The sequence below is a fragment of the Ascaphus truei genome, chromosome 2 (genome assembly GCF_040206685.1).
Source record: "Ascaphus truei isolate aAscTru1 chromosome 2, aAscTru1.hap1, whole genome shotgun sequence".
NCBI classification, from domain to species: Eukaryota; Metazoa; Chordata; class Amphibia; order Anura; family Ascaphidae; genus Ascaphus; species Ascaphus truei.
The window spans coordinates 401408029-401434698 of NC_134484.1; the positions used below are offsets into that span (position 1 = coordinate 401408029).

The following is a 26670-nucleotide window of genomic DNA, read 5'->3' on the forward strand; positions in this document are numbered from 1 at the left end:
GCCAGAAAAGGGGTGCTACATTTGGAGGCACTGCTGAGATACGAATTGGGATGGATTCATTAGGAAGTATGTCTCTGCCATCTAGCCAGAGGGTTCACCAGTCGGCCCTGAATGTCAGATACCTCCCCGTCAGGCTGTAGCGATAGGTGAAGTTACTCCAAAGACCCTTAAGTCTGAATTATGCCTAGCTCTGTCAGATCCAAGTGTGTGTCATTGTCAGCTAGCAAGACCCTGACAAGGCATGGGGTGCAGTGCTATTCACAGGAAAATGCAATCTGAGGAAAGATGATGGGCTCTTGGCTCTGCGCCCTACAGGAGCTATGCCTGGAGGATATCCCATCATATACCCTGAAGCCAAGGTAAACAGAGAGAAACAGATTCAGTCCAGGTCAATTGAGAGGAGTTACAGCAAACTCTTTGTCCATTGAAGTATACCCAAGCATTGAGGTGGTAGCAGCCAGTGGGGGGTCAGCTCCAGGTCTAGTTCTGCTTCTCGGAATGCTAGCCCATTTAAAGAGTCTGCTGCGGTGGAGGTGTTGCAGCAGCTGTCTGAGAACATTGTCCAGTCCTCACATGCCCACAGTTATCGAAAGCTAAAGGCCTTCTCTAGTGTAATGCCTACCCCGATGGGTGAAGATAATTTTAGTGGAAAGATCACACCTTCCAGGTACTGGACGAATGGTCATGTGCAGAGGCAGTCAAGAGGCAGCGTATTATGGAATGTCTGTGACAGCCAGCAGTAGACATAGTGAGAATGTATGGGGAACGGAATCCAGAAGCTTCTGCTTCGGCACTAGTTGATACCGTGATTGATGCCTATAAACCTTCAGGTGGCGAGAGGAGAATGTGCGAGTTGCAGTCGCGATGAGAAACTCGGAGCTAACTGAATAGCTTAATTTCTCAAAAACTTTGAGTTTTGACCTAGCGCTCAGTTTTTCAGTGTGAGAGCGCTATTGATCAGGAAGAAACAGGTTTCGAGCAAGGTTGCCATGTTATCTGAGCTTTCTGAATAGCTACATTAAACATGCAAACTTGCTCGAGAAGTCCTCAAAACAGTTGATAACTCACTTATCGAAGCTACTAGAATAGGCCCCAGGAGAGGTCAGATAAATATTTCCACTTACCTATAACACCTGCTTACAAGAACTTCATTAGTGAAGCCCATTCCACCCCAGAACTGTAAACAGCTATCATTCAGTTCCCGCACCAGTCGTCCAGCCTTTAATTTGCCCATAGAAGCAAACTTGGTTACGTCATTACCTCCAACATACATTTCTAAGTTAAAAAAAAGATAAAGTAACACTAGTAAACAGAAGCTAAAATACATGCAACCAACATGCTTTTACAATTCTTAAGACCAGACTTACAGATGCAAGCACCAGTATTAAACACTTACCTGGGAAATTCTGGGGCAGTCTCACAGTAAATGCCTCAACATTTCTGAGAGATTCTTAATGGCCTATCGGATTAACGCCATGGGGGGTCGCTGCAGACCCATTCAAACAGAAATGTTGAGGCCATGTTGAGGCATTTACTGTGAGACTGCTCCAGAATTTCCCAGGCAAGAGTTCTAATACTGGTAGCTGCATCTGTAGTAATTATCAAAACAGTGCTGTATTTAATTTGAACACATGCACTGAGAAGCATTAAGCTGCGATAAGGTCAGCAGTTGATTTGAAAATGTATGTCACCAACGTGACACCGCATGGAAATGCGGCGTCATGACACCATGACACAATGGCAAAGAGACACCTTGTGACATCACATTGGTGACGTTCGCTGCATCATTTGACGCTGCGATATGAAAGAAGAAGAAGAGCGGCAGCCACAGCTAAGTGCCTTCCCATTAGGCTCAATTGACCCGAGAGTGCAGTAGATGTATTTGGTGCGGTTATTTTAGCTGCAAAAATTTGCTGGCCCAGGCCTAATGTAAAATGTGCCACTGGATAAGGGGTACTGCAGCCTGATCCTGCATTATCTACAATTAAGATGAAAGGCAGTTAGCGTGGGATTGAGCTGCGATACCCCTTATAGGAGTTTAGTGAATCCCCAGTCATGGTTTCTTCAATGTGTTATTTATATTCATATGAACAGGTAATAAAGAAAATGCTGACATGTATTTTTTTATATCCTTTTGTATGATGTCACAGTTTGTTCAAGCAAGTCTCTGTGTGTCCAGAGTCCCACCTCCCCTTATCTTTATTGGTTCTCTGATAAGGGTAAAGAATACACTTGGTTGACAAACATTTCTCCATTCAGGGGACCCATCTAAATTAAATGGACAGATTATGTGGGATTGCACTTTTAATTACCAGGTAATATTATTCTCAGCACACTTTATCTACTAGCTGCTTCAAGTAGCTGCATACTGTATTGTATATACGGTATGTATGTATGTCTTTATTTATATAATGCTAATAATATACATAGCGCTTCACAGTAGTAATACACGTGGCAATTATATAAATAACAAATAATATAAATAACAGATCATGGGAATAAGTGCTTCAGACATAAAAATTAACATTTAGGAAAAGGAGAATCTGCTCCGAAGAGCTTACAATCTAATTGGTAGATATGAAGAACATACAGATACAGTAGGAGGGCATACTGGTAAGTGCATCTGCAGGGGGTCAAGCTTTATGTATCAGGTGTATAGTATTAGCCACGGAGCTACTCATATGCTTCGATAAGCAGGTGTGTTTTAAGGTGGATCATAAAGGTGAATAGAGAGGGTTCTAGTTGAGTATTGAGGGGAAGGGCATTACAGAGGTGTGGGGCAGTCAGTGAAAAAGGTGTAAGGCAGAAGAGGGCTTTAGATACAAAAGGAGTAGAGAGAAGACATCCTTGAGCAGAACACAAGAGTCGGGATGGTGCATAGTGAGAAATTAGGGCTGAGATGTAAGGAGGAGCAGAAGAGTGTAAAGCTTTAAAAGTGAGGAGGAGAATTGAGTGTGAGATGCAGGATTTGATAGGAAGCCAGGAGAGGGATTTCAGCAGGGGAGCTGCTGAGACAGATTTAGGAAATGGTAGAGTGATTTTGGCAGCAGTGTTTAGGATAGATTGTAGGGGAGACAGGTCAGAGGCAGGAAGTTTGAGACTAGACTAGATATTCACCACAATTATTAAGGTTATAGTGGGTAAAAAAAAGTGACAAAAACCCTCCACAGTAATACGAGCCTGAGACAAAAGGTGGCACTGTGTGCTCATTTGCATGTCATTTCCCAGAATCCCTTGCTGCAGTGGAAATGCTGTGTGCTGGGCGATAATTGGGAGAGACAGGGCTGCAGACCTGTCTAAGACATACAAACGAACATACAGGAATATTTACAGTTGCTATATATATATATATATATATATATATATATATATATATATATATATATATATATATATATATATATATATATATATATATATATATATATATATATATACTGGACATAAATTCAATATAATAATGCAATGTACAGTAGGTTAAAAGATATATTGAATTTATATGGCGTGATGCACAATAATTATGAAACCGCCTTGTGCAGTAAGGTAATTTAAGTAACAATCACAGGAGAACATGGTATTACTAGCCAATACGTCTAACCTATACAGGGCTTTATTGGCCAGTATTGCCCTGCTTTGAGGTAATTATTATCAAGATGTTTGGTCCCCGGGCTCCTATCCTCCTGTAGAGCTTTCAGAGTTGAAGTGATTATTAGGATTTTAGCCCATAATGTAGCATATGGCTCTAGCCCTTGGTTTCTATAAAAAAAATATATTTTATAAGTGTATATATTCCAAAGCACCACAATAATAATAATAATTCCTCAATAATAACACAAACTTATTCTGAAAAACGTCCTACTGCGTGTTACAGTAGCTTTGCCCACAAATAATTTAACAAATATGGTGATGGTAGCCACCACAGCACCACTTTTTTCATGTTAATTTCATGCAGTAAAATGATCCCTAACAGTAATAAATATAAGACAATCAATGATCTGAACAGTCTGATAGAAATGTAACTACATTCAACATAAATTCTGTGTTTTTATGCATTTTTGGAGATGGAGAACACATATAAATGTAATAAAATAAAGAGTAATCTATTAAGTGCAGATAATGATGTAGTATTTTCATCGTTTTCATTGATACATATATTACTTACCAACAGTACGGTACAACAGGGAACGAAGGAGCTCTACTTCAGTTGCCAATTCTGCCAAGCGAAAGTGAACAACTTGGTTATCCAGTACTGGTTTGTTGAAGATTTTTCTTTGGCGCGTGTAGTCGATAGTTTCCTGTATGATGTTTTCCATGGATGTTAGAGCTAAAAAAAACATAACATATACAGTAGATTGCGAGACTGATTTGGTTAATTTTCTGCAGAGAATGGGGGATATGGACAGTAAACAAAAAATGACATGTAAATATGCACAGAAGTGAAATAAGTGACTTTTCAATTCCATGTACTAGAAAAGAGATTATTACCATGATAGACCAGTTATTGAGGAATTGCATTGTGGCTTTAATTTTCTCAGATCTGCCTTAATTCATACACCACCAATGTATTCAGATTTTTATTGTAACATAAGATGACTTCTTTTACCATCCATTAGTTCTACGTGCACTTGTATAAACAAAATGCTGACAAATTATTTAAAAAACACAGTTATGTGTTCTACTTGCTTTCATTGGATTAGTCTTTTTGATAAATCTGTTGTACTGTACCACCTTTTGCATTCAAGGGACTTCGTGCAACCATGGGACTTTGATATGTATCATTCAGTTTATTGATTGTGGTGTTCAGTTATCACATTTGTTGAGCCATTAATCTGCTTGTATTGAGGAGTTGTTATTTGCATACACAGGAAGATGAGTTCTCAGGTACATATATTGTAATAGGATACACGGTAGCATTAAAATGACAATCATTATACTTTCTGATTTTTAAATGAAACAATCAAATAAAATCAGCGCCAGAAGGTGCCTTATGGAATTGCACCACTTAGTAAATATGGGCCTTTGTGGTAAGAAGTACTGGTTGATACTCAGCGGCCAAAGAGTGAGACTGTCTCAACACTAATACCAAAAATAATCTTCAGAAATATTTTGATTTCTACTATTATGCTCTCTGATCATTTCATGCAAAGTCAAAACGTATATCAGTTTCTGAGCATGGACATGTCGTCTACACTTACTGCACATGTATATGGAGCAATATATATTGTTCACAATGTCAAGAAGATTGTAGCAACAAGGTTTACATTTTGATTGTAGAAGTTCTGATGAAATTATAACCATCAGTGTTACTGCAACCATTTGTGGCAAACAGCATTGTCACAGAAGCTTTCATAGCTATATTAATATTACCTATTTTCGAGACATGGGTGATGATGCCCTGCAGCTGTTATAGTTCAAAATGGCGAGCGAGATGGTCAACCTATTGTGTTTTTTTACATGCAACTGGAAATAAGTACATACATACACATACAGTATATACACATACATGCATAATGAATATCAGATATCTCACATGACATTGTTATTCAAAATAAAAGTAAATAGTACTATTGAAATGGTCAACAAAACAACATCATTTTATGTTATTCGAAGATGAACAACTCACAGGCTTTCATCATATTTTGTATGTATATCCATTAGCACATCCATTTCTGGAACAAGATGCTTTCAGAGATCTTAAAGTATAATGTATGGATGTTTTTCCAAGCAAGATGCAATTAATACAAACAGCAATGTGAGCACTAGTATTCAATCTGAGATTTTTTTTTTTTTAAAGAAAAGAGGCAGTGTACTTATACTGTATGTCAGATGAACATGTTTCAACGTTGTTGAAAAAAACTCACTGTTGTCAGTACTCAAAAAGTAAATCAAAGAATATGAAAGACTTATGTTCTCCTTTTGGTCTCTCCATGTTTCTTCTTTAATGTTTCAAAAAAAAAGCAGAAGCAATAAGCACACACAGGGAAAGGAAAAGTTAGCGGAGACACACTGTTATATGTGCACAATAGAGCAACATTTCCACACCCTCTGGCACCTTCGTCAGGCGATTTCTGTAAACTCCACGTACAGTAGCTTAATTAGGATGATGAAATCCATCAGTCAGAACAGACTTATGTTTGGGTTTTGCACGAGGTATTAGAGGTATGAAAGGGAAGAGAAGTTTCCCATGACTTAGACTTCTAAGAACATCCTTATTCTTCCTGTAAGATGCAGTAAGAACAGTGCACCTAGACCAGAGCTATTCCCCATAACATAAGAGTAAAGCCACTGCTGATTAGCCCCAATATTGCTTCAACTCTTTATAGGATATAATTATATGGTGAGTTAGAATTCAATCATGTCATTGTGATAATTGCTCATTATGCAATCAGGTAAATTATAAATAAAATCCCTGTTTGATACACCCTGCCAGAGTATAGCATACATCTAGAATAGTATAAGCATACAGTATGTGCATAAAAATGTAACCCCATAATCTAGCAAAGTAGTGGTTTACAGTAGCACTGACTTTACTCATCAACTTTTCTAAGGTTGTCAAGGAAACGGCTCCATCTCTGACCTACATGGATGAGTTGCAATGCTGATAACAATGTACTGTAATGGACTCTCAGGCTAGGCAAGTGATGAAACACTAACCTTTTTGTACCTCATCAGCATAAAATGCATTTACAGATCTAAACGCAATGGGGGCGGTGTATACATAAGGGCACAATTAAACGTTTTGCTGCAAGTGTCAATGTATCAAGTTAATTTTATTCCAAGTGCATTAGCTTGTATTTGAGGGCTATAGAAGACTGCATCCGAGAACTTTGCTTTTGGGTGCGTAATTCTTTCCATTTTAAATGTGTCACAATTCTCTGTCACATCTAAATTAGCATAAATTCCCTTAACTAAGGATCTGCATCAAAGGTAAGACATCTATTACACCAGTTTCTTACATTTCATGCAGTCAAAAATGTTTTCTTTCTGAGTCTGTGTACCGAATTGCTCTTTTCACTTTCTTTATGCAAAGTCCCCTGTACGTATTTGGTAAGGGAGAGGCACAGCAAAGCATTTTAGTAAAAGGTGAAGATTATATAACCTAAAGCGTTGCTCCATTGTTTTCCTTTTCTACTTAATCACTCCGATAGTTCCTGGACACTGGCTGACAAAGCATGAAACAGCAGCCATGCACGTCATTCATAGTAAGACAGAGTTTCTGCATGCTTGTTTTAATCCACCCACACAAGGAAGTGTACATCTGCAGCACTCTGACTAATTTAATTTCACTATTCGGAAGAAAGGGAGTTGACCAAAATGAGAAAACCTAAAGTAAAAAAAACAACTCTGAAAGTGAAATAAAAATAAACATCATTAAGTTCTGTTGCTTAAGAATGTTGTTCTCCTGCTAAAGTCATATGCAAAAGAAGAAGAAGAAAAAAAGATCTTACTATTGGCAACTGCCCACATGCGCTCCTCTTGGAACTGCTCCATCTGATACATGAAACCCATTCCTTCCTCTCCAATCAAATATTTGCTCGGAACTTTGACATCTTCAAAGAATATCTGAGCCGTGTCTGATGATTTCATCCCCATTTTGTCAATTTTTTTCCCAACATGGACACCTAAAAATAAAGTTATTTGAGTTGATAAAAAAGAAGAAATGAATGAATGAATGAATGACCTATGAAGACCTTTACAAAATGCAACTTTATTAATTCCACAATTAAATAATTAACATGTAACAACAAAGGGATCAATACTATGACTTGTGAGACATCTGTATCAGTACAGAAACATAACTAATCATCAGTTGATATTCACTGTTCTGCATTTTCTTTACAGTTCAGCAATATTTACAACCAAGCATTAAAAAGACTTAAAGGGTGCATGTAGAAAGGAAAGGTATACAGGGACATGCCAAATAAATGAACATGGGAATGATGTGATCCAGAGAGAAATCGGAATGCCCTTATTGGAGTCAGGAAGAAATGTATTTTTTCCCCTTATGAGACATCATTGGAGTTTTTCTGTTTGCCTTCCCCTGGATCAAAATACTGTAAATACAAATATAGGATAAGTATCTATCGTCTAAATGTAACATGTGTTGAACTTGATGGACATATGTATTTTTTCTACCTCATGTACTATGTAACTATGTAATCCTTATCAGTGTAGGTAGGTTAAAATTTCCCTTGGAAATGTACCTAGTGGATTAAATCAAAGAAAACTGGATACAACACAACAAAAATGACTCGGAATCTGTGTTAAAACTTTCAGGTGAAATAAATTAACGGAATACATTACAGTCCTGCGTGGAACAACAAACTCTTTTGAAGTGAAGTCAATAATTGCAACAGAAAAAAATCTATCGATCAGCGCTATTATTCCTAATGAGAAGCAGACCAGGTGTGGGATTATAACTACGTTAATGAAGAAGGGTAAATCGATTCTATAATTGTTATCCTATATCCTCTATAGTTACAGTAAACTATAATAGAAGATGTAAAATAGAATAGACTGATCTTTAAATAGAGCAATATCATTTTACTTACAAGGTTTTCCCCTGGGTTACCACATCTCAGTGAATTTTTTTGAATCCAGATTATTTCTGCAGCTTTTACAATGGAATGTTCCCAGCCATTCCATCATGTTTTTTTATAACAGAAATAATGATTTTGGAAAAACAATACACTACAAAGTGATCACATGATGTGCTTTAATAACACTTACCTGGATCACTTTACAATATGGTAAGACATTTTTTGCCAAACATTTCTAAAACATAGTTCATCTCTAGAAGGATTTAAACTATGAATACAATTAGGATGTATCCTTCATTACATTAAAATAAATGTGAATATTCACATTACTTCACTTCAAAACAGAAGAAGAATCACCACAAAAGATACCAAACAATATTCACTGAACACATTCAAATGTGTATGTAGGGATGTGGTAAGAACCTCATATGTGTGTTTAGTTGGTGTTTTGACTCTGTTCAGGAGAGTCATGTGGAAGTCTGCAACAGTGTTGCAGAGGCTGATGCAATAGCTGTGTGTCTGTGCAGAATAAGGTAGAGAGGCTTCGTTGATGAACTACAAATCCCATGAGCTCCTGGGCAGTCACCTGACTTGAGGAGCCAATCGGAAGGCTAGAATTACGGGAGGAGGAAAGGGAAGTGTGGGGGAGAGGTCACGCTAGTCAGAGGGGATCTGGAAGGTAAAGGAGGAGGGTGTATGCGTGCAGGGGGTCCGTGACCCGCCTGCATAGGCTAGCTTTACCCCGCAGGCCCTTAGGAGAAACCCCTGAGTCACAGTAGGCTGCTGTGCTGCAGGGACGCCCATTGTGCTAGCGATCAATTACCTTACTGTGTAGACAGTTAGGGACAAGCGTGCGGAGCAGGTTTGCTGGTGAGCTGCTTGGGACCAGACAGCTGCGGACATCAAAGACAAGCAAGGATTCGGCTGATCCTTTTGGAAGTATTACCGGTCACCGCCGGGACCGGAAGGTAGTAGATACGTCAAGTGCACCAACACCGGTCAACAGGCGCTGATCCCGCCTTAGGCATAACTATTTGGGGACACTAGCAAGTGGCCAAGGCCTAAGTACACACCGCTATTGTTCTATTCTATTACATGGACACGGTGTGTGACGGGATAGAGACATACTCATAAGAGCGTGGCTGAGCCACTATTGTACAGGACAATATTCCCTAGGAGTGTGGCGGTGCCACTGATGTTAGAAGGACATTATCAGTTAGCAGTGTTAGGGTATGATAGAGTATAAGTATAGTGTTATAAGATAAGTGTATGCATATTGGGTTATTGCCACGGTTCATATAGAGTATAAGTTTATTATTGCACATAGTAAAGTTGGTTGCACGCATTGTATCGGTGTGTTTCTTGCCCAGGGGAATCTTACATGACGGGGATCCTGGGTAAGTGGAGGCGCTGCGCTAATAAGTGTTACCCCAGGCTCCCAGCTAGCGGAGGCTCAGATCTCCTGGAACCACAGGTGCCCGTAGTCGCTTAGAGTGTCAGAAAAAGGGCTACATGTAACATACAGAACTGCTGCTATATAATCAGGTAAACTAGGCTATTTATTTAGAATGTAAAACATTAAACTTACCAGGTAATTTCATGGGTACACATATAAGTGATTTGTTTCTGTGAGGAGGTCCAGCACTTGTGTTGGTAAGTAAGCATATCCAATCCGCTTGGCAACCATTGGTTATCCACATCTTGCTACCATTAATAACATAATCATTACCCATTTTAACAGCTGTGGTCTTAATACCTACGGGAAAAAAATATATATTAATTATATAATGATATAATAATTATCATCATTTAGTGGTGCACAGTGTAGTTTACAGATTTATTGAATGCATACAGTAGGTTACTGCCCATTCTAATTCTGATTGTTCAAGGGATTAGAGATAGAAGGGGAACCCCTGCTGCAGCCGCAGTGAAGTAATGATGTGAGCGGTGCTTTGGGTGTAAACACTGTAGTAGATATGGGAGAGAAAGAACCCAATGTAGCACTCAGGTTCACACTCTGGGGATAAGTGAATGAATTAAAAACATAATCTTTATTAATAACAACATGTATAAAATATTAATCGAACGACGTACTGAAGGTGAGTTGATCCTAAATAAAGATAGCCATGTTGGCTCCGGATCAAATTGATAATGTGTGCCAGATAATTTTAATAAACCACTGGTAATATGTCAACACAGTGTTCCTGATGCGGACCTGTGTGGTGGGTGATTACTCCAGGTGTGTCCGGGTAAGTACTGAGATTGCAGGTCACAAGGATATAGTATATTCTAGTACTTAATGGTAGGTGTGACCCAACTGATAGACATATAAAACAAATATACTATGTATATCAGTAGTGGTAATATTCAATCCGCTATGCTCCTCTGTAGAGATCTGTATGCCCATATCAGTGTCAGAATGACCTTTAACCTATATTAACCTGCGTGGCTACAATCAGAGGTAAGTATCCTGACTAAGGCCTCGGTCCCGCTGCGCTCGTTGGCGCGGGCGGCCATGTTCGAGTTCCCCACCAGCAGGGGAATCCTCGCGAGCCGATCCCGGTGCCCCCTGGCTGCACAGCTGACTACACAATGTGGCGCGTCAGCCGCCAGGAGACACAAGAGAATGGTGTTTCCTAGCGTTGACGCGTCACGTGGTGTGGCTGTGAACCAATGGGGAGGGGAGGCTTCTGGAGGAGGAGAGGCTTCGGGGAGCGGGGGAGGAGTGTGGAGTGAAAGCAGGTGAGTGCCTGTCTGTGTGTGTGTCTGAGTGCGTGCGTGCCTGTCTGTGTGTGTATGTGTGTGCCTGAGTGCGTGAGTGCCTGCCTCTGTCTGTGTGTGTGTGTGTGTATGAGTGCGTGAGTGCCTGCCTGCGTGTGTGTGTGTGTATGTATGAGTGCCTGCGTGTATGTTTAAACTTACCCTCAGCAGCTCCAGCCCGAGCCGTGGAGGGAGGGGGGGGGGAGAGTAGCGGGTCCCTCCGCTCAAGCCACGCCCCCCTCCCTGTCAATCCTCCCACTCCCGCCCACCTCCCGCTCCGGCTCCCTACAGACCGCATATCGCGGTCTGTGTATGTCAGCGCACCGCCTGTCTGCAGTGCGGGTGCGCTGACTCTGGGAGTGGGGCCTTAGCCTAAGGTCGTGAGGGAGGTCAGTATACTGTACTATATATATACATATACAGAGTTTGACAAATAGGCATAACCACACGCCCGTGGCGAGTGGATTTAGGCCGCTGGTGAGCCGTGCTGAAGCTCTATGAATTCCCCTGCTCGCGCCAATTTTTTTTATAAATAATCCCCCTCCCTGATTGGGTTGACGCGGGGAAGAGGGCCGGCTGGCAGCTCTGGGTTAGCCCCTTCCCCCGATCGCCTCCCCCCTGCCCCTGATCTCCTCCCCCTCCTGCCCCTGATCTCCTCCCCCTCCTGCCCCTGATCTCCTCCCCCCCTGCCCCGATCCCCGCTTGCTGCCCGGGACGGGAGGTAGGCTGGGGGGGTCCCTGCTTGCTGCCCAGGGTGGAAGGTAGGCTGAGGGGGGTCCCTGCTTGCTGCCCGGGGCAGGAGGTATGCTGGGGGGGTCCCCGCTTGTTTCCCGGGGCAGGAGGTAGGCGGCAGCAGCGGCGTCCGCCACTGGAGGGGCTGCGGCGGCATCCGCTTCGGGGGGGGGGGGTGCTGCGGTGGCTTCAGCTTCGGGGGCGTGCTGCGGTGGTGTCCGCCTCTGGAGGGGAGGGTCGGCGTCCGCCTCACATCACACAGGCAGGCGGAAGTGCTGCCGAGGAGGACAAGTGGAGAGAGGAGAGCACCCGGCAGGTAATTACAGCTGGGACCCCAGGGAGATCAAAACCTCAGTACCTGACTCGTGTGCAACATCCCGTGAGTGTCTGTGATTGTGTGTGTGTGAATGAGTGTGTGTGAATGAGTGTCTGTGAGTGAGTGTGTCTGTGTGTGTGTCTGTGAGTGAGTGTGTGTGAGTGTCACCCTCTCTCCCTGTCACCCTTTCCCTGTGTCAACCTCACCCTCTCCCTGTGTCACCCTCTCCCTGTGTCACCCTCACCCTTTCCCTGTCACCCTCTACCTGTCGCCTTCACCCTTTCCCTGTCGCCCTCACCCATCCCTGTCGACCTCACCCATCCCTGTCGACCTCACCCTCTCCCTGTGTCACCCTTTCCCTGTCGCCCTCACCCGTTCCCTGTCGCCCTCACCCATCCCTGTCGCCCTCACCCATCCCTGTCGCCCTCATACATCCCTGTCGCCCTCACCCTCTCCCTGTGTCACCCTTTCCCTGTCGCCCTTTCCCTGTCGCCCTCACCCTTTCCCTGTCGCCCTCACCCTTTCCCTGTCGCCCTCACACATCCCTGTCTCCCTCACCCTTTCCCTGTCGCCCTCACCCTTTCCCTGTCGCCCTCTCCCTCTCTCTGTCTCCCTCGCTCTCTGTCGCACTCTCTCTGTCTTTGTCTCTCATTCTCTGTGTCTCTCTGTGTGTTCTCTCTCTCTCTCTGTGTGTCTCATTCTCTCTCTTTCTCTGTGTGTCTCTCTCTCTCTGTGTGTGTCTCTGTGTGTGTGTGTGTGTGTGTGTGTGTGTCTCTCTCTCTGTGTGTCCCTCTCTGTATCTGTCTCTCTCTCTCTCTCTCTGTGTGTGTGCCACTCTCTGTGTGTCTCTCTCTCTGTCTCTCTCTCTCTCACACTCTGGATCTCTTATTTACCCTATATATCTTAACTGCCCTATACCTACACCGAAATAACCTATACTGCTTTCTTCCAGATCTAACTCCCGAGCTTCACACGGAAGACATCGGAATCACCCCTAACCCAGAAGACAGGTAGGGAACACCTCCGCTCCAATGTATAACATTGCAGGAATGAGGGTACCTGGACATTGAAGGACTGCGGATCAGATAAGATCCCAGGCGGGATCGCTGCTTTATATATTGTGACACGGGGGCGTCCAGGCACTAGTTATGGGATTCAGGAAACTAGTCAATCACTTTTTTTTTCTAAACCCGACATATACACACACACACATACACACACACATGTAACAAGGACTAATTGTAGTATAATGTAATACAATAAATAAACTAATGTCAAAAACGAATGTTGTTCTTAATAGGAATTTATTCATTTATTTTTTTTAAAAAGCGGGGCGGGACTAGGTGGCGAGTAGATTTTTTTGTTCGGCGAGTAGATTTTTGGGTGATTTGTCGACCACTGTGTGTGTATATATATATATACACACACACACACACACACACGCACACACGCACACACGCACACACGCACACACGCACACACGCACACACACACACACACAATACAAATGTATTACTGACAGGTACTGTAGGGGTAATGGCAGGCTTAACCTTTATTCAAAGCAGCCAAATCTACCCCTACTGTCACACTCAGTATCAGTTTTTTTATCTCTTGGCTAGATCTGCAAAGCTCTGTTAAATCAGGGCCCATAACGTTACGTTACCTAAACCAGGAACTAATGTTAAGTTCCATGCATAACATGGTCTGTTGAAAGCTAATTATATGCAAAAACAATGTCCGAATTACATCTCATTTGCAGAGGCTTAATGGTTATTGTAGTACAGGCATACCCCGCATTAACGTACACAATGGGACCGGAGCATGTATGTAAAGCGAAAATGTACTTAAAGTGAAGTACTACCATTTTTCCACTTCTCGATGCATGTACAGTACTGCAATTGTCATATACGTGCATAACTGATGTAAATAATGCATTTGTAACAGGCTCTATAGTCTCCCCGCTTGCGCACAGCTTCGGTACAGGTGGAAAGCTGGTATTGCTGTTCAGGACGTGCTGACAGGCGCATGCGTGAGATGCCGTTTGCCTATTGGGCGATATGTCCTTACTCGCGAGTGTACTTAAAGTGAGTGTCCTTAAACCGGGGTATGCCTGTATAACATTGCATTACTTTCCAATAAAATGAATTTATACTATTTATGGTGTTACTCCTGTCTTTACCCGAAATAGGGATTGAAGAGATTAAAATAAATAAGTTTTATAAGGGATCTTACAGAAGCGATGATAATAACTCTGATAGTGATATATACAGAGAGATTATCAAGAATGCAGATGTTCATCAACCTGATGAAACAGATCTTGGGCCTTTATTGCATTAGACTTGGTGACAGTGATGTGGATGGTATAATTGAGTGTAAAGAAAGGGAAAGCATAGAAGAGACTGACTTAGAAAAAGCTGGATAAAAAAGTTTAAGTTTCTCTTTTTCGTTCTGCTTTTTGTTTCTAACTTATTTGGAAATGTTATATTGATACGTGCAATAAATGGGTAATTTGATTAATTTTTACATTACACACAACCCTGGAAACTCTCTGGTTCTGGATATTATCAAAGGCTGCACACATTTTTTTTTTCTATACCCAACATTCTGTCCACTTGAAAAAAAAAATGTAATTGGTGCTATAGGATGATAATAAAAAAGAAAATATGTAATTTCCTTACTATATGATCACTAAAAAGACTGCAGTCTCTAAGCACCTATGGCATGGGGAAGACATACGAGTGTGTGTGTGTGTGTGTGTGTATATACATATACAATTAGGTTGTGGGCTTAAAGTGGTATTTAAAGAACGGCTAAAGATATGCTAGGACAGTGGATTTCTACCCTACACTCGGTGAATACCAAACAGGCCATGTTTTTTTTTTTTGTTTTTTTTTAAGAACCAGAAGTATTTCAGGTCCATGCTCTGAACACAACTTTCTGTGACAGAAAACAGATTCATCTACTTCACACAGTTCTCTCTGATCTATTTATATGCAAATTTCTATCAACAAAACAATTGATGAATAGTAAGCAAACTGCAAGTTTAATTAAAATATGTTTTATGCCTTACACTGCGAATCAGCCACTTTATAAATACTGAATTGTGACACTTGCCAGTCACTTATAAAAACAATTAACTTCACAAAGCTCAAGACTTTCCAAAATTGGTTTCAAATCATGTTAATGCCTCGGATTTCTGAATTGAAATGTCCCGCGTCACGTGACCGGGACATTTCCTTGCATAGGAGATACCGGCACCCCATAAAGAGGCCTGTATCTCGGGAAGCAGGGGGTCCCCGGACATAAAACCAACGTGGTTCAGCTCCGGAGACCCCCTGCACCTCTACACTATTAAAGAAATGTATATTTAAATAAATAATTTTCGGGTGACATTTCAGCTGGGAGAGGCTCTCTCTGCAGCAGAAATGAATCGCTGATTTAGGCCTTTCCAGAGGCTCGATGCTCTCGCTGGCAGCAACTCGCCCGTTTTGGGCATTTTGCTATCACTGGTAATCGAGCCTTCCTGAATACCGTGATAGCAACGCCCAAAAAACAGTAATTTTAAATTCCCTGGCGATTTTTTTTTATCAACCCTCTCTGAATAAGGCCTGTAGTGTTCAAACCATTAATACATAATTTGCCCTAAGGCTTCATCTAAAAAATAAAAATAGCTGTGCAACATGAATTGATCCACATGCTTCTATAGATTGGACATCTGTAAGTATATGATCTTTGTCATTCATATTGTCTGCGGATGATGACCCCATTTCTATAAAGCAGAATGTGTGATTTACCGGTGTCAGAAATACTATTAACCTTTCCAGGAATTCTAGGCATGTAAGTCTTTTCAACAAATGAAGGGACAATAATTTTTGTCATGTACAAAGTAGAAAACAAAAATTTGTTCACTAGTTGTTAAAAAAAAGTTTAGAAAAATCAGTGAAGTATTACTGTTGGAAAAGTAATGTGTACCTATTTAATAAAATACTACCAATAGAAAGTATTTTTTTTGTCTTTGGTGCATACTAACTAACACAACTAAGTACACATCCATGAGTGCCCCAATGAAACTAATTCTCAAAAACAAGTTTGTATTCTTAAAGATACAAGACTTGTTCTGGTAGTTACTTCCTTTCAACTGAGGTCTCCGACGTTTAGACTTGCAGTATGTGTTTTCATTTGAGAGCAGGAAGTGTAATATAAAATCACGTGTGTTTCCCCATGGACCATATTTATATTTTTCATCAGAAGAAACTTTATTCATATCTCTAAAATTAAAACATTCAGAATCATAGATTTCTATTATTGTGTTTATTTTCTTACCAGACATTAAAAAAGTTATGGTGGGTAAAACAATGACAAAATACCTCCACCCTACAGTGTACAGCAAATAAAAGTAACTACCCCCTCCAGGCCCTTATCTCTTTCTCCCCCCCCCCCCCCCAGAGAACCCGGAGGGGCGGGATGGGGGGCTGCTCCTTTAATTTGTCCTGAATCCCAATATTTCTGTTGGCAGCCCTGACAACTACTGCTGCAAGTTTTTAAAATAAGCTCACACTTCCATCACAATCAATAAGTTTAAAATTAATAACAGCTTTTTTTTACTATTAAAACATTTATCCTATGAGAACAAAATACATTTTCTACTACACCAGATCTGAAGCATAGAGATAACCAGCCCAAAAACTGTGGAACTATATAGTTCCTATATATATAGGAATGCTGATTATATAGGAATGCTATATAGGAATGCTGATTTCAAGCAGAATTCTGCACTGCTCTTATTGTTCTTTAAATACAAGTAATTGCTCTGGCACTGTGCAGAAGATGTACCGGAAGATGACATTGCAGCTTTATGCTGGTGCCCCTGAAGCCATCTTTGTAGCCCGCCAGATTTTTTGTGGGAAGAGCAGCACAAAATAACTACAACTATTTTGGGAACTAAGAGTTCCTGGGAGCGTCAGGGGACCACATATGAACTTCGGGGGACACACTTCCATTTGGTAGGGGTTGTTGCTTTAACCCTTTTAATGCACCATGATATAGCCACCACATCATGGTATTTGGCCCACCAGGAGCCCCCTCATGACATCGTGGCTACATCATGGAGTCAGCCCAATTGCTAGGAGAGATTGTGTTCTGCACTCCTCTAGCCACAAGAGGAATGGAAAAGTAAGAGGACTCTTTTGCTCGCTTAAGCTTTGATGCAGAGATTGGGATTTGGTGGCATTCAAGGGGTTAAAGCATAGAGACTCGTGTCAGTCCTGTTGTGGACCATTTTAAGACTATCATCTTGTATTTGCTATACAACTTTGATGCTGAAAAACCAAAGGCTGTAATATAATATATTCCGATTGAGCACTAAAATGCCTGGATTCGTACTCTCTGAAAACAACACAAATGTGTTTTCTGTGCCCTCATGGCTTTAGCCCCACTTATACACTTCAAAAAAATTAAAATTATTATTTCTTTTGCTCACAAAATCTCCCATCACATTTTACTTTAGAAACCTACTTTGGTCAACATGGGTTTTGAAAGAATTGCCCTAAAACTCACCATAAATCACTGCAACTTGGGAATGACTGCAGCATTCAAGTATTATTTCTTATTATTAATTTGTAAAGTGCTAACATATGATGCAGCGCGGTACAATGGTGGTACAGAGAGATGTAAATTACATAAACAGAATTACAGACCAAATAATGACAGACATATAAAAGGTAATGAGGGCCTTGCAGGTGAGAGCTTACAATCTAGAAGGAAAGGGGGACAGTGCCAAAACAAAAGGTAAGGTGGCTGGTCACTGCGGGATGGAGTATATATCTCAGGATGGAGTATGGTCCAGCCGAAATGTACCGGGCAATGTACATGAGCTACGGGGGGGAAATCCCCAAAATTAGATAGGGGGAGAAAATAAAAAATGCTGATGTTTAGAAAGCTAACTCATGTTTTTGTGCAGTTCTTTATATTTACCAAAAGTAAATATTTATATTCAATACTATTTTGTTAAAATAGTGCATATTGGGGAATACATTCTCAGTGAAAGAGGAAAGAGATAGTTTCACCGAGCTTTACTGATGCATCAATATTTTGGATCATTACATGTGCCATATTCTACAAACAGCATTAATCTCCCTCTTTCTCCTATGTATGTGTAACCATGCTGTAAAATGGATTACATTCATCTCTCCTGCTGACAGTAAGGCCTGGTAAGTTATGGGCATGCCAGCAGTAATTATGGAGGTTTGCCCTCACACCCTGGTGAGGTGCCCTATGTATGGATGGGAGTGGTCACATGCTCTGAATCCATGATTAGTGATGTCAGAGTTGTGCCAGCCCCCAGAAGATACATAAGGCACAGCACTGCTCAAAAGTTAGGTTGTTGGAGGTGGTTCAGATGTTGTTGCAGAGTTGGTGGTAGTTATTGGAGGAAGGAGCAAGTCTGAGTACAGACTTGGGAGAATGCAGCTCATAAGACTGTGACCAGGGACCTGGCACAGGGAGTATCTCTCTAAGGGGAGATAGGGAATCCACCAATTTGGGAAAAGACACCTTTCAAAGGGAAGTGCGGTGAACATGAGCGGCTGAGTACAACCGCTGTGAGGGGCAGCTGGCCCGCCGCAAGTCAATAAAGATGATCTTGTTCAATCATACCCTCGTGTGTAAGTGTGGAGTGATTACAGAGAGGAGTGCACCACAGAGGAGTTCCTCACCAGGACCATCCACAAGCGGACGCTGGGATCCTGATGAGTTGGAGGCGCTGCACTGGATGTAGGTAGGACTTATGCACACTACCTCAGCTGCCTGTCTGGGTTGGCAATCCCCACACAACATCATGCGGGAGACTCAGGAGTCGTGTTGCCAACAGGTGCACCACCAGACACTACACTGTAATGGGGACTGGTTAGACCACAGGGGCCAATATGAGATTGGGTGGGTCCGGCTAGGCCAGAAAATCCGTTACATTTGGAGGCGCTGCTGAGAGACCTGTCAACAGGACAGGCTTTTGCTAGGTCACTTGGAAACAGGGAGAGTGTCTGCTGCCACTTTGTGCTGCGTTGGGACGGACCTAGGGGTAGTCAGGGGGCTGATGGAGTTTGTCAGTTCGCAGGGACGACCTAGGGGCCTGAAAGGAGTTGGGGGTTTGGAGCCGGGCTATAGCTGTCCTAGTCACCTTGAGGCAGTGCTAGTTGGTAGGATGCCTAAAGGGATAGCCTGTTAACGTGGTCAGGAATTCTGGAGACGGTCTGCGCTAAACTAGCCAACAGTAGGTAGACGCCCAAGTACTGCATGGAAGAGCCAGAGTACTCTAGCCCATTCCAGACCACTTACCGAAGGGAGCACAGACTGGGAGGAAGGAGATACAGCAGACACAGAGAGAGTGAGCCTAGGCTGAGGTAGTGCAAACACGAGTCCAGCCTACATTAGGTACACAAGGTGGTGCATCAAGGTAATCTTTATTGTACCGGTGTGGTAGCTTCCCCGCAGAGAGGAGCTCCATGTACAATAATCATAAGTACAGTGAAAGAATGGCGACCGCAAGAATGGAGGGTCCGCGCGGTGCGGAAGGTCCAAGATGGCGGACGGAGGATAATGGAGAGAGCGCACATGGCGTGTGTGCGGGTGAAGAGCATGGTAAGGAAATGACTTTCACGAGCCTGCTGTGGAGTGGTGCTAAGGCTGTGGCCGCACCGTTTTGGTCCTGCCTAGGACCGCAGGGTACTACCCTGGAGGACAGTGTTGAGGACATTGTCGTAATGTGTGATGGAAAAGAAGGATCTGCTTGCCAGCCGGTGAGCGCTGTACAAAAAGCTACCTCAGTAGCTAAAGTGATTGGAAAAGCAAACCAAGATGGCGGCTCCCGCTTCCCTGGGAGACCGCGTGGGCTCGTTGCAGAGAATTCTGCAGTGGCAAAAGTTGCAGACAGTTGGCCGGGATTGGCGCCAAAGAAAGAACCCCACCCTGTTGGGGGTAATGGCGTGAAAGCTGTGGCCGCGCCCTCCAGGACTGTGAAAGGTGCGGCCTCAATGAAAGGACATCCTATTAAGCTGTGGGACCCGCCCATTATTGCTACTAGTGGGGGTGGTTTCCAGCTTTGTCAGATGAGGGTGGAGCTGGTCAAGGGAGTGGCTGGCAACTCAACCCCTGCTTGTCAGTCGCGCGGAGCCAGTGTACAGAACAGACCGTTGCTGCAAGTAACTCCTATTAAGACAATGGCCTGTCCACAAGAAGCGACTACGATGGTCTCCACTCAACCCTATTCAGCACCAGGAGGCTTACTGGTGATTCGGGTGGCGGGCACCCAGACTGTGGTGTGCCTATGCCTACAATGCAGGCTACTCGGCGGTACCATGGGCACGGCAGCGCGCTGTCCGCAATGTGGCACACAGTACTTGTGGCCTATGCCTACATTTGTGCCCATCCAGACTATCGAACCCGCCGGGGATACGGCTAGGCTGTCCGCCGGGTCCCCCGGTGCACTGTGGAAAGAAAGTGCGGATCCCGGAGAATGGGGATCGGGGCCGGTTGTTAAAGCCGAGCCCGAGGAGAAAGAAGCGGTCGGTCAGCGTACCGACCGAGAGACTAAAAGGCGGTCGCCACGAACGGTGACCCCGAGCAGAGTGGAAGCGGATTCCTCCGATGAGGAACCCAGAGTGTCATCCGGTGCAGTGATCCGGCCTGTGGCAGTATTCTGTGGAGAAAACGGGAGGAAACTACCACTTACCGGGAGAATCGGTGAGAGGAGTCGTGTGTCGCCAGTGGAGCGGAAGGCCGAGAGGCGAAGTCCTTCCATTCCTGGGACCGGCGGGTCCAGCGGTGACGGGCGATCCACGCCCACCCTGCGGAGCGGTAAGAGCAGCCCTTGTTCTCACCAGGCTCCGGTGACGGCATCCTTGAAGGAGAGGCGGTGTCAGGCCCAGGCGGCGCAGGAGAAGGCAGCGGAACTTCCGGACGTCGTCCTGGAAGAAGAGATCCCGCTTGGGGATCCATCTCAAGATGGCGGAGTTTCCGGTTCCGGTGATGACATCACTTCCGGCGGAGGTAGCAGAACGACCGGAGAGATGACAACAACGCCTCGGCGATCGGGCAGTGCTTCCCGATCACCTGTGACAACCAAGAGCTGGCAGGCTGTGAGGAGAGTCGAGAAGGGTGAGGCTTAGCCAGCGGAGAGTCTTCGCAGTGATCCTGGACAATCTAAGGGTAGAGAGCGGGTCGGAACCCCGCGGATACCATTCGCCCATCCATATGCCCAAACCCATGCCCTAGTCACCTTTTCCCGTGGGTCCACGTCCAGTTTGGGAATGTCGGGAGGGTCCCAGGGAACCTGTGAGGAACGGACTGGGGAGAGACTGGCGAGTTATACGTCCGATGATGGGTCGGTGGGTGGAGGCTATTCGGGGGAGGCATCTACGTCTAGTTGGAGCCCTAGCGTGGCTATCGTAAAATTAGAGGAGAGGCCAAAACGTGTGGGGTGGCCTAAGTCCCGATCTACTGGGACATCGGGGGTGTCTTCCTGGGGGGACACAGAGGAGGGAGAATCCCTAGAATCAGAGCCCGAGAAGGTTAGGGAGACCCGGTGGTGGGCCCCATTATTCGAGGGTTATGTGGGATGGATGGACCGCACTCGGTTCCTACTACAAAGGGAGGATGTAGTAGATTACTGGTGGGCTAAGGGAGAATTTACCGCAGAGAAGCAGCAAAAGGAGATGCAGGAGCGGTGGTTTCAAATCTGTCACGGCAGTATAGAGCCCAAGGGTCCCAGTATACTGACGGATCCCGTGGAAACAGACAAGCCCCTGTCATGGGTGTTACCAGGGAGAGCAGGGAATGCTAATTTGACTCGGTGCAGCCGAGCTGAGAGGGCTATTACCGCCAAGTACAAGTATTCCCATTCCGTTCCGGAACCCCTCATGCAGGAAATCGAGGACAATAGGGACAGATGGTTATGAGAGACCATACAGGAGTATATGGTGAATAAGGGGGGTGCCATTAAGGGCAGCAGAGCTGAGGAGAGGATAGCGCACCTTAGGCGGGTGTGGAGTATAGGCAGGAATGTCTATAAGCATAAAGTGGTGTATCGACCTGAAAGGGGGTTGCCACGTGATTACAGTGTGACCGTCCTGGACATGGGGGGTCGGGAAGATAAGAAACCTGATCCTCGTCACTATTATTAGGGGGAACAGGATGGCTGTTGCGTAAGTTAGTGGCTGCTGGTAAGGGCTTGCTTGGCGCAATATGGTTGTTAAATCTGTCAATGTTGTGACTAATTATGTGTGTCATTCATTTTACAGTGCTTCCTGAAGAAAGGTACTTCAAATTTAGGTCCCAGCCGGGGATGGTGGGATTCACCAGGGGGAGAATCTAACCATGCTGTAAAATGGATTACAGTCATCTCTCTTGTTGACAGTAAGGCCTGGTAAGTTATGGGCATGCCAGCAGTAATTATGGAGGTTTGCCCTCACACCCTGGTGAGGTGCCCTATGTATGGATGGGAGTGGTCACATGCTCTGAATCCATGATTAGTGATGTCAGAGTTGTGCCAGCCCCCAGAGGATACATAAGGCACAGCACTGCTCAAAAGTTAGGTTGTTGGAGGTGGTTCAGAGGTTGTTGCAGAGTTGGTGGTAGTTATTACAGGAAGGAGCAAGTCTGAGTACAGACTTGGGAGAATGCAGCTCATAAGACTGTGACCAGGGACCTGGCACAGGGAGTATCTCTCTAAGGGGAGATAGGGAATCCACCAATTTGGGAAAAGACACCTTTCAAAGGGAAGTGCGGTGAACATGAGCGGCTGAGTACAACCGCTGTGAGGGGCAGCTGGCCCGCCGCAAGTCAATAAAGATGATCTTGTTCAATCATACCCTCGTGTGTAAGTGTGGAGTGATTACACAGAGGAGTGCACCACAGAGGAGTTCCTCACCAGGACCATCCACAAGCGGACGCTGGGATCCTGATGAGGTGGAGGCGCTGCACTGGATGTAGGTAGGACTCATGCACACTACCTCAGCTGCCTGTCTGGGTTGGCAATCCCCACACAACATCATGCGGGAGACTCAGGAGTCGTGTTGCCAACAGGTGCACCACCAGACACTACACTGTAATGGGGACTGGTTAGACCACAGGGGCCAATATGAGATTGGGTGGGTCCGGCTAGGCCAGAAAATCCGTTACATATGAATGCAGACACTAATGACTTCTCAATACTTCAGCAAATTTCTTCTGGGAGTCTTGCAGAATGCTCACTCATTAGCAAATTGTCAGACTGTGTATATCAGAGGTCCTTGCGAATCCCATTTACTCTTTTCCCTTTACCTTTTTTTACAATGAAAAATAGATGTGATTATAGTATTAACTGAACCCACGTGTGAGGCACTCAATCAGGATTGCTGGTACAATATATGACTATGTATCGTTTGCTACGGAAAATGCTGAAAAGCCGAGGCATTGAGGGAGGAGGCTGCCGCGTCAGTGTTGTGGGGGTCCATTCTTTTCACTGGGACCTCCCGCAGCGTTAATCCTTTACGGGCTGTAATCACGGCCATGCGAACGCTAAGTCTGGCTACATCTGTATTTGTAACTGCATGAATATGTTGTGGTATATTTGCAAACTAATTTAGATGTAGCTGGGAGGATCAAGTTTTAAATGTACCGTTATGCAAACCATGTCCTGAAATTTTACATGTAGTGTACATGCAGATAAACAGCAACTAGAGAGTACTATGTGTAATGCAAAAAAACATATTATATTACAAGAGCTGATATACTGTACAGATGTAGCCAACATTATTACTTCTGCTGGTGCATTGCAGTGGAACATACACAACACACACCAGCAAAAGAAGTGGCAATTGTTTTGAATCAGTCATGCGTGAGAAAGGGACGGGGATAACGCGCTATGTCATCTGTGGGGTCGAGCCAACAGCTGAAATTACGGTGGATATAATTGTACTGTAGTCTTTAGAATTGTTTTCGTTTCCATGATGAGTTTCTGTACCGATGTTATAGCGGGTCTGTATTTTTTTCCCATTGTCCCACAAAGTTATACTAACATTTCATTTCCAATAATAAGCAAGTGATGTGAATCACATAAATGTACAATATTTTGAAATATTTTCTTGAAAATCTCAAATGAGTCATTATCTTGTACTAGTCATCCCCATTTGTATTATGAGAAATAATATTTTTTTAGAGCAACGTGTGAGGGTGTAAATGAAATTGGGTTTGTGGGTCAGACGTTGCTAATTCTTTACCACGCACTTGCTCAAAATGTTGTGTCAGAATTAAAACATCATAGTGGTAAGCCACTTCCCAAGTCCCCAATCCCCACACACACATTCCATGTTAATATTGCTAACTAACTTCATAGAATAAGAAGTAGAAGGAAAAAACGGAGCACTATATCCAGTGCTGATGATTCAGCAAAAAACCACCAGGATGCGTTCCTATAAAAATAAAGCTAATTTAATGGATCACAAATAATGAACAAAACACACCAACGCGTTTCGGACTATGAATAGCCCTTTATCAAGGTGAATGCACAAATACCATTAGGAGTGTGATTTATACATGATCGGGGTGCCGTAGGGACCAATTACCGTTACTTCCGGGTGCGTCACATGACACGGAACCCGTGACGTCAGAACGCCGGTAGATGTGGCACGAATGCATAGCCAATACCAAAGTGCGACGTCATTGCGCAAGGGGACCTGAGGGGCGCGGCATACGAGTCCAACCACCAGTGCAAAGAGCGCTGGCCCAGGTAAACGTAATGCCGAGAGACACCCCTCCAGGTCCGTCTGATGGAAAACAGCACGTGACGTCAGCACGTCAATCGGCGTGGGACGAAACGTCCAAATGCATCATGTCGCTAGGCAATATGACACCTGTGGGTCACGATCAGAAAACATGAAACAAAACTTTATTAATGCCGAACAATAACACTCCAGATTATTACAACTACGGACACACACAAACATAAAACATTAAAATCAAAATGTAAGAAAAAGACTAAAATTAAAAAACAATTAATCAATAATTGAATAACATCCTCAGACATTAGGTATCCATATATCGTAATTACGAATTGTGCAGTGCTTGTAAGGGTTTGATAGAACATCAAATATATATATATAGAATAAAATAAGGTCACATGTAAATATAAACAGGACCTAATTCATAACACACATATAATTATTCTCAAACCCAGTAGACAGAAAGATGAAATGAGACTATGATACCAATGATAATATCTTATTAAGCTGATTAAACATTTTAAATATTTAAAGCTCTATTTAAAGATAGATAATTATTTAATGCATCAAAAATTGCAAGGATCAATATTCCATAAATATACCATTTTTGGACAACTTGTATTATTGCCATATTACGTAACAGGTAAGACATTGTAGAGAAGCACATTTATGTATCAAAAAGAAGAGGCCCTATATCCCAGTCTGAATTTAAGCCATGTGGGATACGGGTTTGTAGAGTAAAAATCCAATATAATTCTCTTTTATTAAGGATATTTAGTCTGTTGCCTCCCCTAATCTGACATAGTACATGTTCTATGCCACAAAATGACATATTTTTCACATTGCCCATACTACAATTGCTGAAATGTTGGGACACAGGGTGATTGAAATCTTTTTTAATAATCAAAGTAGGTGTTCTAGTATGCGTACTTTAAACATCTGATCGTCCTTCCTATATATTGTTTGCCACACCCGCATTTTAATAAATACACCACATATGTGGTATCACAATTAATAAAGGAATTTATGTGATATTTTTTACCTGTCTTATTTGAAAAAAACTCTGAAGTGCTCTCCATATGTTTGCATACTTTACACTTTGAACAGATAAAGCTACCATTAGGTAAATTCTTTAAGGGAGCCTTAGGCTGCGAACCCGCTGCGGCCGGCGGGGCGCGCGGTCGCGAACCACCGGACCCCTGTTTGAATGGTCCCTGCCCCCGCTGCCTCCTTCCGGCAGGGCTGACTACGTACTGTGACGCGTCAGCCGGCCGATGCTGCAAGAATCTTGTGAATTTTGGCGCTGACGCGTCACGTGGTACGCGAGTCAGCCAATGGGGAGGAGGGGAGGGAAGGAGCTAGATGGGAGGCGCCTTGGGCGGGGAGCAGGGAAGGAGCTGTGGGTTAAAGTATGTGAGTGTGTATGTATATGTGTATGTGTATATGTGTATGTGTGTGTGTATATGTGTGTGTGTGTGTGTGTGTGTGTGTATGTGTATATGTGTGTGTATGTGTATGTGTGTGGGGGGGTGGACTGCACCACGACCAGATCCCTCCCACTCCCGCCCCC

At 43.6% G+C, this 26670-nt stretch overlaps 1 protein-coding gene across 1 annotated transcript in view; it reads right to left on the minus strand.

Annotated features, from left to right (window-relative positions):
• The window catches only part of LOC142487653 (putative acyl-CoA dehydrogenase 6), a 217649-nt gene that overhangs the window by 17003 nt on the left and 173976 nt on the right, over positions 1-26670 (minus strand). The window contains exons 5-8 of the mRNA XM_075587331.1: positions 10129-10296; positions 7449-7622; positions 4163-4324; positions 1125-1275 (exon numbers count right to left, since the gene is read on the minus strand). Of these exons, the coding sequence (XP_075443446.1) occupies positions 1125-1275; positions 4163-4324; positions 7449-7622; positions 10129-10296 (655 nt within the window). The remainder of the gene's footprint in view (positions 1-1124; positions 1276-4162; positions 4325-7448; positions 7623-10128; positions 10297-26670) is intronic.